Here is a 16,105-nt window from a genome sequence, read left to right as displayed (position 1 = left end):
CGTTATTTTGTTATTTTCTAACTGTCCGACTTTAAATAACGCTGTTATTGAATGTAATATACACTTATAAACCTTACTTTAAGGTCATTTGTATCCTATATACCATTTTTTATTCGTAATGTTTACTTGTTCATGTTAGCATGACGTGCTAACTTGCTAGCAGGTGGCTTGAATTTAATCCTAACTAGTAATTAATAACACCAATTAAATATTCGACAATAACGTATTTTATGGTTACACATGTACATACGTCCGTCCATTCACTAACTTAACCATCCATTCCCTACCGCTTGTCCCTAATCGGGGTCATAGTGTATGCTACATGTGCTAAGATACAGGCTAACATGTTTATAGTTACGTTATTGTGTTATTTCTAACCGTCCGACTTGAAATAAACGCTGTTATTGAATGTAATATACACTTATAAACCTCACTTTAAGGTAATTTGTGTCCTACATACCATTTTTTATTCGTAATGTTTACCTGTTTGTGTTAGCATGACGTGCTAACTTGCTAGCAGGTGGCTTGAATTTAATCCTAACTAGTAATTAATAACACCGAATATGTGTTAAATATTCGACAATAACGTATTTTATGGTTACACATGAACCTACATAAGTCCATTCACTAACTTAACCATCCATTCCCTACCGCTTGTCCCTAATCGGGGTCATAGTGTATGCTACATGTGCTGAGATATAAGCTAACATGTTTATTTTTACGTTATTTTGTTATTTTCTAACTGTCCGACTTGGAATAACGCTGTTATTGAATGTAATATACACTTATAAACCTCACTTTAAGGTAATTTGTGTCCTACATACCATTTTTTATTCGTAATGTTTACTTGTTCGTGTTAGCATGACGTGCTAACTTGCTAGCAAGTGGCTTCAATTTAAACCTAACTAGTAATTAATAACACCGAATATGTGTTAAATATTCGACAATAACGTATTTTATGGTTACCCATGAACATACATCCGTCCATTCACTAACTTAACCATCCATTCTCTATCACTTGTCCCTAATCGGGGTCATAGTGTATGCTACATGTGCTAAGATACAAGCTAACATGTTTATAGTTACGTTATTTTGTTATTTCTAACCGTCCGACTTCAAATAAACGCTGTTATTGAATGTAATATACGCTTATAAACCTCACTTTAATGTAATTTATGTCCTACATACCATTTTTTATTCGTAATGTTTACTTGTTCGTGTTAGCATGACGTGCTAACTTGCTAGCAGGTGGCTTGAATTTAATCCTAACTAGTAATTAATAACACCGAATACGTGTTAAATATTCGACAATAACGTATTTTATGGTTACACATCTACATACGTCCGTCCATTCACTAACTTAACCATCCATTCTCTACCGCTTGTCCCTAATCGGGGTCATTGTGTATGCTACATGTGCTAAGATACAAGCTAACATGTTTATAGTTACGTCATTTTGTTATTTCTAACCGTCCGACTTGAAATAAACGCTGTTATTGAATGTAATATACACTTATAAATCTTACTTTAAGGTCATTTGTGTCCTATATACCGTTTTTTATTCGTAATGTTTACTTGTTCATGTTAGCATGACGTGCTAACTTGCTAGCAGGTGGCTTCAATTTAATCCTAACTAGTAATTAATAACACCGAATATGTGTTAAATATTCGACAATAAAGTATTTTATGGTTACCCATGAACATACATCCGTCCATTCACTAACTTAACCATCCATTCCCTACCGCTTGTCCCTAATCGGGGTCATAGCGTATGCTACATGTGCTGAGATATAAGCTAACATGTTTATTTGTACGTTATTTTGTTATTTTCTAACTGTCGGACTTGAAATAACGCTGTTATTGAATGTAATATACACTTATAAACCTTACTTTAAGGTAATTAGTGTCCTATATACTGTTTTTTATTCGTAATGTTTACTTGTTCGTGTTAGCATGACGTGCTAACTTGCTAGCAGGTGGCTTCAATTTAATCCTAACTAGTAATTAATAACACCGAATATGTGTTAAATATTCGACAATAACGTATTTTATGGTTACACATGTACATACGTCCGTCCATTCACTAACTTAACCATCCATTCTCTACCGCTTGTCCCTAATCGGGGTCATAGTGTATGCTACATGTGCTAAGATACAAGCTAACATGTTTATAGTTACGTTATTGTGTTATTTCTAACCGTCCGACTTGAAATAAACGCTGTTATTGAATGTAATATACACTTATAAACCGAACTTTAAGGTCATTTGTGTCCTGTATACCGTTTTTTATTCGTAATGTTTAGTTGTTCGTGTTAGCATGACGTGCTAACTTGGTAGCAGGTGGCTTCACTTTAATCCTAACTAGTAATTATCATTCAAATGGCGACGTATAACACGATATATATGTAGAAACCCCGTTTCCATATGAGTTGGGAAATTGTATCAAATGTAAATATAAACGGAATACAATGATTTGCAAATCCTTTTCAACCCATATTCAGTTGAATATGCTACAAAGACAACATATTTGATGTTCAAACTGATAAACATTTTTTTTTTGTTCAAATAATCATTAACTTTAGAATTTGATGGCAGCAAAACGTGACAAAGAAGTTGGGAAAGGTGGCAATAAATACTGATAAAGTTGAGGAATGCTCATCAAACACTTATTTGGAACATCCCACAGGTGTGCAGGCTAATTGGGAACAGGTGGGTGCCATGATTGGGTATAAAAACAGCTTCCCAAAAAATGCTCAGTCTTTCACAAGAAAGGATGGGGCGAGGTACACCCCTTTGTCCACAACTGCGTGAGCAAATAGTCAAACAGTTTAAGAACAACGTTTCTCAAAGTGCAATTGCAAGAAATTTAGGGATTTCAACATCTACGGTCCAAAATATCATCAAAAGTTTCAGAGAATCTGGAAAAAATCACTCCACGTAAGCGGCATGGCCGGAAACCAACATTGAATGACCGTGACCTTTGATCCCTCAGACGGCACTGTATCAAAAACCAACATCAATCTCTAAAGGATATCACCACATTGGCTCAGGAACACTTTAGAAAACCACTGTCACTAAATACAGTTTGTTGCTACATCTGTAAGTGCAAGTTAAAGCTCTACTATGCAAAGCGAAAGCCATTTATCAACAACATCCACAAACGGCACCGGCTTCTCTGGGCACAAGATCATCTAAGATGGACTGATGAAAAGTGGAAAAGTGTTCATGACTCCACATTTCAAATTGTTTTTGGAAATATTCAACATTGTGTCATCTGGACCCAAGGAGAAGCGGACCATCCAGACTGTTATCGACGCAAAGTTGAAAAGCCAGCATCTGTGATGGTATGGGGGTGCATTAGTGCCCAAGGCATGGGTAACTTACACATCTGTGAAGGCACCATTAATGCTGAAAGGTACATACAGGTTTTGGAACAACATATGCCGCCATCTAAGCGCCGTCTTTTTCATGGACGCCCCTGCTTATTTCAGCAAGACAATGCCAAGCCACATTAAGCACGTGTTACAACAGCGTGGCTTCGTAAAAAAAAAGAGTGTGGGTACTTTCCTGGCCCGCCTGCAGTCCAGACCTGTCTCCCATCGAAAATGTGTGGTGCATTATGAAGCGTAAAATACAACAGTTGAGACCCCGGACTGTTGAAGGACTGAAGCTCTACATAAAACAAGAATGGGAAAGAATTCCACTTTCAAAGCTTCAACAATTAGTTTCCTCAGTTCCCAAACGTTTATTGAGTGTTGTTAAAAGAAAAGGTGATGTAACACAGTGGTGAACATGCCCTTTCCCAACTACTTTGGCACATGTTGCAGCCATGAAATTCTAAGTTAATTATTATTTGCAAAAAAAAAATAAAGTTTATGAGTTTGAACATCAAATATGTTGTCTTTGACGTGCATTCAACTGAATATGGGTTGAAAAGGATTTGCAAATCATTGTATTCTGTTTTTATTTACATCTAACGCAATTTCCCAACTCATATGGAATTGGGGTTTGTAATTGTGCCAAGCCGGGCGATCCACGCACCTGACGTTCATTTCGGCGCCGATCGCGGCGTGCCCCGCCTCACTGCTGGTTGGATGGCTACGCCTCCTCGCCGCCATCTCGGAGTCGGCCCCGGCGTACCCCGCCTCGCTACCGGCCACGCCTCCCCGCAGGCCACAATACTCAGCAATATGATTGGAGGAGAAAAGGTGAGGCCTTAAATCCCAGCAACACCATACCTACCGTCAAGCATGGTGGTGGTAGTATTATGCTCTGGGCCTGTTTTGCTGCCAATGGAACCGGTGCTTTACAGAGAGTAAAGCTCCGGATCCATCGTCCACAGGTGGTTGGTTAGTTTAGTCTGTGTTTTTGTTTTTAACCCCTCCTTACTTTGCCTTGTGATTTTGTTCCTCCCTTTCGGCCCCAGCCTGACAGTCACATAATTTATTCAGAAATTAAAAATAACGACAAATAAAGATAGAATATCATTAACTGCAACATGTTAGTGTAAAAAAAAACAAAAAAACATGGTGTTTTGTACAATTTCAGAATGTGCTTGTTATATTTTTAAACATTCTAAAGTGGTCTTTATTTTTAAGTTATCGTGGCGTGATTTTACCTACACCCACTTGGGTGTAGATTCTTGTCCATGTGGCCCCCCACCCAGTTTGACACCCCTGATTTAGGGTAATGTTTGTCCTATATACCCTTTTATAATTCGTAACGTTTATATATAGCGGTACAGCTCGGTTGGTAGAGCGGCCGTGCCAGCAACTTGAGGGTTCCAGGTTCGATCCCCGCTTCTGCCACCCTAGTCACTGCCGTTGTGTCCTTGGGCAAGACACTTGACCCACCTGCTCCCAGTGCCACACACACTGGTTTAAATGGAACTTAGATATTGGGTTTCACTATGTAAAAGTGCCTTGAGTCACTAGAGAAAAGCGCCATATAAATATAATTCACTTCACTTCACTTGTTCGTGTTAGCATAGTGTGCAAACTTGCCAGCCGGTGGTTTAAATTTAATCGTAACTAGTAATTATCATACTAATGGGAATGTATATCACGGAATATGTATTAAATATTCAACAATAACGCCTTATATGTTTACACGTTTGTTTGATTGTGTGTTTATTTCAGCGTTCCAGTTTTGAGTAACTCCAGTCCGGGTTTTCCCGTCCGCATTGCTGTGAGGCTTGCAGGTAAACATTGCCTGTTTTTTTTTCTGGCTCCGGATCCATCACCCACAGGTGGTTAATTGTGTAGTCCATGTTTTTGTTTTTACCCCTGCATCCATCCATTCATTTTCTACAGCTTTTCCCTTTTGGGGTGTGGGGGATGGGGGGTGCTTTATAAATAATAAATGGGTTGTACTTGTATAGCGCTTTTCTACCTTCAAGGTACTCAAAGCGCTTTGACACTACTTCCACATTTACCCATTCACACACTGATGGAGGGAGCTGCCATGCAAGGCGCCAACCAGCACCCATCAGGAGCAAGGGTGAAGTGTCTTGCTCAGGACACAACGGACGTGACGAGGTTGGTTCTAGGTGGGATTTGAACCAGTGACCCTCGGGTTGCGCACGGCAACTCTCCCACTGCGCCACGCCGTCCCTATGTTTAAATTTGTGTGTTTATTTCAGCGTTCCAGTTTTGTGGAACTCCAGTCCGGGTTTTCCCATCCGCATTGCTGTGAGGCTTGCAGGTAAACATTAACTATTTCTTTTGGCTCCGGAGCCATCATCAACAGGTGGCTAATTGTCTAGTCTATGTTTTATGTTTAAATTTGTGTTTATTTCAGCGTCCCAGTTCTGAGTAACTCCAGTCCAGGTTTTCCTATCCGCATTGCTGTGAGGCTTGCAGGTAAACATTAGCTTTTTTTTTTTTTTTGGGCTCCGATCCATCCATATTGGACCAAAAATAAAAAAACAAATCTGTCTGGAGCCGCAAAAAAAATAATAGCCATATTACATACAGATAGTGTGTCATGAGATATACATAGAATTATGAGGACTTAAAGGTAAATAAATGAGCTCAAATATAGCTACAAATGAGGCATAATAATGCAATTTGTACTACAGCTAGCCTAAATAGCATGTTAGCATCGATTAGCTGGCAGTCATGCAGTGACAAAATATGTCTGATTAGCACTCCACATAAGTCGATAACATCAACAAAACTCACCTTTGTGCATTCATGCACAACGTTAAAAGTTTGGTGGACAAAATGAGACAGAAAAAGAAGTGACATAAATCACGTCTTAGGAAGTCGGAGAAAGTTATACATGTAAACAAAGTAGGGTGAGTTCAAGGACTGGCAAAATTACTAGGACAAAACGGCGCTCGCCAAATACTCGAATCAGTGAAGCATGTTTAATACAAACAGTGTGCTTATAATAATTAAGGTTTGTGTCATGTGTGTCCTTCTACAGAAACCATATGAAAGCAAAAAATATATATTTTATATTTTTCTCCCCTCATCTTTTTCCATTTTTCTTACATTTTTGAAAAAGCTCCAGAGAGCCACTAGGGCGGCGCTAAAGAGCCGCATGCGGCTCTAGAGCAGCAAGTGACCCTAGTCCATGTTTTATGTTTAAAGGCCTGCTGAAAGCCACTACTACCGACCACGCAGTCTGATAGTTTATATATCAATGATGAAATATTAACATTGCAACACATGCCAATACGGCCTTTTTAGTTTACTAAATTGCAAATATTAAATTTCCCGGGAGTTTCTTGTTGAAAACGTCGCGGAATGATGACTCGTACGCGTGACGTCACTGACTGTCAGGAAATATTAGCGCTGCACCACACACGACTTAAAATCGTATGTTTTAATCGCATAATTACACAGTATTTTGGACATCTGTGTTGCTAAATCTTTTACAATTTGTTCAATTAATAATGGAGACTATAAAGAACAATGCTGTTGGTGGAAAGAGGTGTATTGCAGCTGTCTTTAGCACCGAGACACAGCCGGTGTTTCTTTGTTTGTTGTGAAGCGGAGCGGTCAAGCGAACATGTTTTCTCGACGTCAACCAGCATGTTTTCGGATGGGGAAATTGTGATATATATCATACCGAAGAAATCATTGGATTATTCGTCGTCCTGCAGCAGCGGCAGCTGTGAGCTTGGCTCATCGGCTTCTTTCTGAGACACTTTGTGTTCACCGCAGCCATCTGACCTCAAGGTATGTCTTTACAATCTTTCAAATCTCACTAAAACACTATTAAAACAATAAGCAGATAAGGGATCTTCCAGCATTATATTAGTAAATGTGTCTAATTACATCCGAAACGCTCACACTGCCGTCGCTTTTTTTTTCTTTTCTATTCCTTCACTATCAATATCCTAATTCACAAATCTTTCATCCTCGCTCAAATTAATGGGGAAATTGCCGTTTTCTCGGTCCGAATAGCTCTTTTTGTTGGAGGCTCCCATTAAAAACAATGAGAATATGTGTGGAGCCCCGCAACCAGTGACGTCACGCGCACATACTTCCGGTACAGGCAAGGCTTTTCTATTAGCGACCAAAAGTTGCAAACTTTATCGTCGATGTTCTCTACTAAATCCTTTCAGCAAAAATATGGCAATATCTCGGAATGATCAAGTATGACACATAGAATGGAGCTGCTATCCTTGTTGGAATAAGAAAATCTCATTTCAGTAGGCCTTTAAAGTCAAGTCCAACAATTGCGTCGACGACGTTTTACTGTCAGCCGAGCTGGCACGTGCACACAAAGGGCCTTATGGGTGCTTGAGCCCCTGCCCTTTTTTGCCTTGTCTTAAAAAGTGCCCTCTGTTTTTTTTTTCTTTTTACTTTTCTTTAAACAACATTCATAAATTCCTGTTAGTGAGGTAAAAAAACAAAACAAAACAAAAAAACAGCGGTACAAAAACTCCACGTTAACTTTTAATACCGGGTTGTTTGAGCCTGCGCTTCCGCCAGAGAGAGAGAGAGAGAGGGCGAGTGAGTGAATAAGTGAAAGGAGAGAGAGCCAACTGCGCCCCTGAGGACACGTGACAGTGGAGCAACTTGAACCTGTGAGTTATGGTCTAGTCGCCCTCCACTTATTCAGCATGAAATATTGGTAATATTTCAGAAAAACGCTGTTTTATTCTATTATTCAATGTGTCAGCTTCTGTTTTTGCGGGACGTCGGAGCACAGCGCATCAATTCCGCACAGAGTAGAGCGGATCGTGCGGGACAGGAAGTAGTGTACAAGATACAAAATAAAACACCCGGTTAATTTTCAAAATAAAATGCACTGTGTTTACGGAGGATCACATTTCTCTCACAGTAGAGGTGTAGGTATAAAGTTGTATTGCGTTTCAGTTGTTTAGTCTGAGCATTAAGTGAGAAAGACCATAAATTACAACTTGATGGTGTTTTCATCAAGTTAAGGGAAGAAGGACAGATTTTCACATTGAATTTTTCCCCATTTGGGTATTTATTTATTTATTTATTTTTTTCGAAGTTCATGTTGCACTGTTCAATGTTCAATATTAAAGTGCTTATCTTTAACAATAAATAGCCTAATAATAAACCAGTGTTTTGTTGCTTTTCATGTCTTCCAAGCCTATGATAATGTTAATTAACTCATTATGACAATAATTTGTTGATACAAAAGAAATGGCAATCACTTTTACCTAAAAAGGACACACAGCTAAGTAGTTAGCTTCCTATTAGCAAATTTAATTTTACATTCATTTCCATATTGTGTAAAGGACAAAAAAAAAATGTCCTGCCCTTTCCTGACTTTGAGCCCCTGCCCCTCTATAATTATGTGCAGCCGAGTTTCGTTTTTTAGTGATTTCTGCTGGTGGTGTGCCTCCAAATTTTTCCAACACAATAAACGTGCCTTGGCTCAAAAAAAGGTTGAAAAAGACTGCTCTAGTCCATGTTTTATGTTTAAATTTGTGTGTTTATTTCAGCGTTCCAGTTTTGATCTACTCCAGTCCGGGTTTTCCCATCCGCAATGCTGTGATGCTTGCAGGTAAACATTAGCTTTTTTTTTTTTTTTTTTGGCTCCGGATCCATCGTCCACAGGTGGTTGTGTAGTTTAGTCCGTGTTTTAGTCGTTCCCCCTCCTTACTTTTCCCAGTGTTTGTGTTCCAGCCTGTCCTCCATTCTCCTGTGCGGCTTTGAATTTGAATAGACTTTGTAACGTCTGTCCCGTGTGAGTGGGAGCGTGTGGGACTAACAACATGGCGGGACCGGAGGATTACGTTCAACTAACAGCCGCGTGTTTTGGCTACTTTACCAGCGTGTAGGGTGTTTAGTTTTTGGAAAACTCTTAGCGCTAAAAACATGCCGTTCCCCAAGAGGAGTATCGAACCCCGGCGCCTGAGCAGGTTGCCGGCGGGAGGGGGCCGGTCGCCGGTCGACGAGTCTGCCGGTAGACGCAAGCCTAAAAAGACGGTGTTGTTCTCCTCGCTGGACGAGGTGGGCTGTCACACCCTCACCAACATCATCCTGCAACTGTCCCATCTCTCCCGGCTGGCCAGCGACATCTTCCTGGGCATCGAGCTGGAGGCGGGGATGGTGTTCCGCAGGTCCTGCAGGATCCAGGGCAGGCTGCACATGCTGCAGGGTCCGCTCCGCAAGTTGGACCCCAAGAAAGTTCCAATCCGTGAGTCCGTGCACAATTCTATAAGACAGGGAGGTCGGGAACCTTTTCGGCTGAGGGAGCCATGAAAGCCAAATATTTTAAAATGTATTTCCGTGAGAGCAATATAGAAGTTTTTAACACTGAATACAACTAAATGCGTGCATTTTAAGAGTATAATAAGTCTCTTATTCTTTTTAATAACATTGTTATTCTGAAGCATGGGGCGGCATGGCGTAGTGCAGGGGTAGGGAACCCCTGGCTCTAGAGCAGGGGTGTCAAACTCAAATATAGAGTGGGCCAAAATTTTAAACGGAACAAAGCCGTGGGCCAAGGTTGAACAAATTAACCTTTTAATAGGGACCCAAACAAGTTTTGCATTAAATATTGAACAAGCAAGGCATATATAACTTTAGTGACATGCAAAATCCAAATAAAAATGTTATGCCTTTTTTCTGTTTGCAATCTTCTGAGGTAAATGTCCAATTTATTCCACAGGCTAATAATAAATATGAAAATAAAATAACAATAATGAATGAACCAAACATTCAAGCTTTGAAGTTGCAAGATAAAATGCATGAATAAAACGTTAATTATTGGTCAGTTTGCTTTAAGTTTCCCGGAAGAGTTAGTGCTGCAAGGGCTTCTGGGTATTTGTTCTGTTGTGTTACGGTGCAGATGTTCACCCAAATTCTTGTTTGGTGTGGATTCACAGTGCGGCGCATATTTGTAACAGTGCTAAAGTTGTTTATACGGCCACCCTAAGTGTGACCTGTATGACTGTTGACCAAGTACGCATTGCATTCAATTGTGCGTATGTGTGTGTGTGTGTGTGTGTGTGTGTGTGTGTGTGTGTGTGTGTGTGTGTGTGTGTGTAAAAGCCACAAATATTATGTGACATGCTGTTAGTATGGAGGAAAAGCGGACGTGACGACAGGTTGTAGAGAATAATTAATACATTTTTATTTAATTCTTCATTCTAGCTTCTGTTTTTTCGACGAAGAATATTTGTGAAATATTTCTTCACACTTATTACAATTGAAATTAAAAAAAAATATTCTGGCAAATTAGAAAATCTTTAGAATCAAATTTAAATCTTATTTCAAAGTCTTTTGAATTTCTTTTAAAATTTTTGTTCTGAAAAATCTACAAGAAATAATGATTTGTCTTTGTTAGAAATATAGCTTGGTCCTATTTGTTATATATTCTAACAAAGTGCAGATTGGATTTTAACCTATTTAAAACATGTCATCAAAATTCAAAAATTAATCTTAATCAGGAAAATTTACTAATGATATTCCATAAATTATTTTTTAATTATTTTAAAAAGATTGGAATTAGCCAGTTTTTCTCTTTTTTTTTTGGTTGAATTTTGAATTTTAAAGAGTTGAAATTGAAGATAAACTATGTTTCAAAATGTTATTTAAATTTTTTTTCCTGTTTTCTCCTCTTTTAAACCGTTCAATTAAGTGTTTTTTCATCATTTATTCTCTACAAAACACCTTCCATAAAAGGAAAAAATATGTATGACGGAATGACGGACAGAAATACCCTTTTTTTTTATATAAATATAGATTTATTTATTAAAGGTAAATTGAGCAAATTGGCTATTTCTGGCAATTTATTTAAGTGTGTATCAAACTGGTAGCCCTTCGCATTAATCAGTACCCAAGAAGTAGCTCTTGGTTTCAAAAAGGTTGCTGACCCCTGGGTTAACATGTCACTATGACCGGAAATAATTATCATGACCGTTAAAGCATTGTTTTCTGTCATACACGTTTTAAAAAGGAACAAGTATTGTTAGAAAATTAAAAACACCATCTTGCAACAGGACATCTTGGATAACAGGCGCAAGATGTCGCCTGTTAAAATAACATTCAAAATATAAAAAACTCTTAAGTATTTTAATCCATGCAACTCTCCGTTTTTTCCACACCTGTTCAAGAAGTCGCATAAATAGTAAGAAGTATTTTATTTATTATTGATTAGCTTCAGAATAAAAATGTTATAAAAACAATAAGACTTATTTTACTCTAAAAAATGTTGATCTTACTTAAAAATTGCATGCATTTAGTAGTATTCAGTGTTAAAAATTATTATACGGCTCTCACGGTAATACACTTTAAAATATTTGGCTTTCATGGCTCTCTCAGCCAAAAAGGTTCCCGACCCCTGGCGTAGTGGGTAGAGCGGCCGTGACAGAAACCTGAGGGTTGCAGGTTCGCTTCCAGCTATTTACATCCAATTCGCTGCCGTTGTTTCCTTGGGCAGGACACCTCATCCTTGCCCCCGGTGGTGAATGAAAGATGAATGAATGATAGGTGGGGGTCGGAGGGGCCGTAGGCGCAAACTGGCAGCCACACTTCCGTCAGTCTACCCCAGGGCAGCTGTGGGTACAAATATAGCTTACCACCACCAGGTGTGAATGAATGATGGGTTCCCACTTCTCTGTGAGCGCTTTGAGTATCTAACAATAGAAAAGCGCGATATAAATCTAATCCATCATTATTATTATTAAATAACATACCATAGTTCCTTGAATTGCCGCCCGGGCGCTAATTAATTTAAAACAGTGGTTCTTAAAGGCCTACTGAAATGAGATTTTCTTATTTAAACGGGGATAGCAGGTCCATTCTATGTGTCATACTTGATCATTTCGCGATATTGCCATATTTTTGCTGAAAGGATTTAGTAGAGAACATCCACGATAAAGTTCGCAACTGGAGAAAAGCCCTGCCACTACCGGAAGTCGCAGAAGATGACGTCACATGTTGATGGCTCCTCATATATTCAAATTGAATTTAATGGGAGCCTCCAACAAAAACAGCTATTCGGACCGAGAAAACGACAATTTCCCCATCAATTTGAGCGAGGATGAAAGATTCGTGTTTGAGGATATTGATAGCGACGGACTAGAAAAAAAAACAAAACGCAATTACAATTGCGTTTCATTGAGACGGATTCATATGTTTTTAGAGACATTTACTAAGATAATTCTGGGAAATCCCTTATCTTTCTATTGCGTTGCTATTGTTTTAGTGAGTTTAACAGTACCTGATAGTCGGAAGTGTACGTCCACGGCCGGGTGTTGACGCCCAGTGTCTCGGGGAAGTCGACGACAGCTGTACGGGAGGCACAACCTCAGCTGATATCCGGTAAGAGGCGACTTTTTAACCACCATTTTCTCACCGAAACCTGCTGGTTGACAAGTGGTCTGGATCCATGTCCGCTGTGTTCCATAGTAAAGTTTCAATTCTATGAATTTTAAACAAGGAATCACCGTGTGTTTGTGTGGCTAAAGGCTAAAGCTTAGAAAAACTCCCTCTTTCTACTTTGACTTCTCCATTATTAATTGAACAAATTGCAAAAGATTCAGCAACACAGATCTCAAAAATACTGTGTAATTATGCCGTTAAAGCAGACAACTTTTAGCTGTGTGTGTGTGCAGCGCTCATATCATTACGCAACGTTTTCATGAAAAAAGTCCCGGGAAATGTAAAACTGCAATTTAGTAAACTAAAAAGGCCGTATTGGCATGTGTTGCAATGTTAATATTTCATCATTGATATATAAACTATCAGACTGCGTGGTCGCTAGTAGTGAGTTTCAGTAGGCTTTTAACCTTGCTGGAGGTACCGAACCCCACCAGTTTCATAGGTGCATTCACCAAACCCTTCTTTAGTGAAAAATAAAATGTTTTTATTTTTTTTAAATTCAAGACAAAGTTATATGTTTTTGGTAACACTTTATTTAGTATGGAGAACATATTTTAAGTCAGTGGTTCTCAACCTTTTTCCAGTGATGTACCCCCTGTGAACATTTTTTTAATTCAAGTACCCCCTAATCAGAGCAAAGCATTTTTGGTTGAAAAAAAGAGATAAAGAAGTAAAATACAGCACTATGTAATCAGTTTCTGATTTATTAAATTGTATAACAGTGCAAAACATTGCTCATTTGTAGTGCTCTTTCTTGAACTATTTGGAAAAAAAGATATAAAAATAACTAAAAACTTGTTGAAATATAAACAAGTGGTTGAAATATAAATAAAGATTTCTACACATAGAAGTAATCATCAACTTAAAGTGCCCTCTTTGGGGATTGTAATAGAGATCCATCTGGATTCATCAACTTCATTCTAAACATTTCTTCACAAAAAAAGAAATCTTTAACATCAATATTTATGGAACATGTCCACAAAAAATCTAGCTGTCAACACTGAATATTGCATTGTTGTATTTTTTTTCACTGTTTATGAACTTACATTCATATTTTGTTGAAGTATTATTCAATAAATATATTTATAAAGGATTTTTCAATTGTTGCTATTTTTAGAATATTTTTTTTTAAATCTCACGTACCCCTTGGCATACCTTCAAGTACCCCCATTTGAGAACCACTGTTCTAAGTAACAAAGACCAAATTTAGAGTTTTTGGACACTAGGGGAACATATTCTAAGTGATAAAGACTTAATTTAGAGTTATTTGGTTAGAGTTAGGGTCAGGGTTAGAGGGTTAGGGTTATAATAAAGCCATTAATAAGAACTTAATGACTAGTTACGGGCCAATATGTTACTAATTTGCATGTTAATAAGCACCCATATTAATTGTGAATATCTTCCCCATACTAAAGTGTTACAATGTTTGTTTTTGCTGGCGCACAAAATGAACCGTGCATGAACATCACCTTGTTCAAACAACAAAACCAACACAGTGCATAAACTCACAACAAATTACACACCTGCAAATCAGTCAGCTGTTGCCGTATCCGTAATACGCCGATAGGGAGAAGTTTGTATTTACACGATGAGTCGGGTGTGTTTTGACCTCCGCCGAACCCCTGAGGCCGAATCACCGAACCCCTAGGGTTCGATCGAACCCTGGTTAAAAACCACAGATTTAAAACCTCTTCTCACTCCTGCGCTTACCAAAGGCATGCGGTAAAAGTAAGCATGCGCTAATTATTTTAAAACCTCTTCTCACTCCGGCACTTACCAAAGGTATGCAGTAAAAATTTGAGTGTGATGTAAGCTTGGACCTTAAATCCTACTGAATAGCTCTTAAATTTCTTCCCTTTATGCGATTTCAAATTACCGGTATTGAAATCAGCCTCCTCCATTTTGAAAATGATGACAGGGGAAGTGTCGCTCGTGACGTCACAAGTTTGACTCGGCGGTAATGCTAAGCATGCGCTAATTATTTTGCTAAGCGAGTTTGACCCGGCAGTAATTCAAGGCAGGCGCATACTATATGCGCTGCGGCAATTCAAGGAAATACGGTATTTCCGTGAGAGCCATATAATATTTTTTAACGCTGAATACAACTAAATGCGTGCATTTTTAGGTAAGACCAACATTTTTAGAGTATATTAAGTCCCTTATTCTTTTTAATAACATTGTTATTCTGAAGCTAACCAATAATAAATAACATACCTTCTTATGATCTGTGACGAGGTGGCGACTTGTCCAGGGTATACCCCGCCTTCCTCCCGATTGTAGCTGAGATAGGCACCAGCGCCCCCTGCCACCCCAAAGGGAATAAGCGGTAGGAAATGGATGGATGGACTTCTTACCATTAATGCGACTTCTTGAAAAAGTGCGATAGAAAACGGATGGATGGAATAAAATGCATGAGAATTACGGGTTTGGGAAAAAATCGATTCGAATGCGAATCGCTATTCTCACGTCGTGCGATTCAGAAATGATTCTCATTTTTTTTTAAATCAAGTATTTTTATTTATTTATTACTTTTTTTATCAATCCAACAAACCACTACACAGCAATACCATAACAATGCAATGCAATCCATTTCCAAAACCAAACCTGACCCAGCAACACTCAGAACTGCAATAAACAGAGCAATTGAGAGAAGACACAAACACCACACAGAACTAACCAAAAGTAGTGAAACAAAAATGAATATCATCAACAACAGTATCAATATTAGTTATAGTTTCAGCATAGCAGTAATTAAAAATCCCTCATTGACATTATCTTTAGACATTTATAAAAATTAGAAAAAATACACTTTCATCGCATCTCATAAGCTTGACAACACACTGTGTCCTTTGTTTTCACAAAGATAAAATAAATCATCTTTTTGGTTCGTTTAACAGTTAAAACAAATTTACATTCTTGCAATCAGTTGATAAAACATTGTCCTTTACAATTATGAAAGCTTTTTAAAAAAAAAATCTACTACTCTGCTAGCATGTCAGCAGACTGGGGTAGATCCTGCTGAAATCCTATGTATTGAATGAATATAGAATCCTTTTGAATCGGAAAAATATCATTTTTGAATCGAGAATCGAGTTGAATCGAAAAAATCGATATATAGTCAAATCGCGACCCCAGGAATCGATATTAAATCGGATCGTGGGACACCCAAAGATTCGCAGCCTTAATAATAAGTCTCTTATTCTTTTTAATAACATTGTTATTCTGAAACTAACCAATAATAAATAACATTGATGCGACTTCTTGAACAAGTGCGATAGAAAACA

At 38.3% G+C, this 16,105-nt stretch overlaps 1 protein-coding gene across 3 annotated transcripts in view; it reads left to right on the top strand.

Moving 5' to 3' along the window:
* The first annotated feature begins 5,818 nt into the window (after window positions 1-5,818).
* nhsl1b (NHS-like 1b) overlaps window positions 5,819-16,105 on the top strand; it is a 285,255-nt gene continuing 274,968 nt past the window's right edge. For 2 of the 3 annotated variants that reach the window (XM_061885714.1, XM_061885711.1), the window contains exon 1: window positions 9,085-9,630. In XM_061885714.1, coding sequence (XP_061741698.1) covers window positions 9,309-9,630 — 322 coding nt within the window. In that variant the 5' untranslated portion in view covers window positions 9,085-9,308. Of the gene's footprint in view, window positions 5,862-8,932; window positions 8,995-9,084; window positions 9,631-16,105 lie in introns of those variants that run through there. The other variant, XM_061885717.1, reaches the window with a different exon arrangement.

The sequence above is a fragment of the Nerophis ophidion genome, linkage group LG24 (genome assembly GCF_033978795.1).
Source record: "Nerophis ophidion isolate RoL-2023_Sa linkage group LG24, RoL_Noph_v1.0, whole genome shotgun sequence".
NCBI lineage: Eukaryota > Metazoa > Chordata > Actinopteri > Syngnathiformes > Syngnathidae > Nerophis > Nerophis ophidion.
This window is presented reverse-complemented; position numbering and strand designations above follow the sequence as displayed.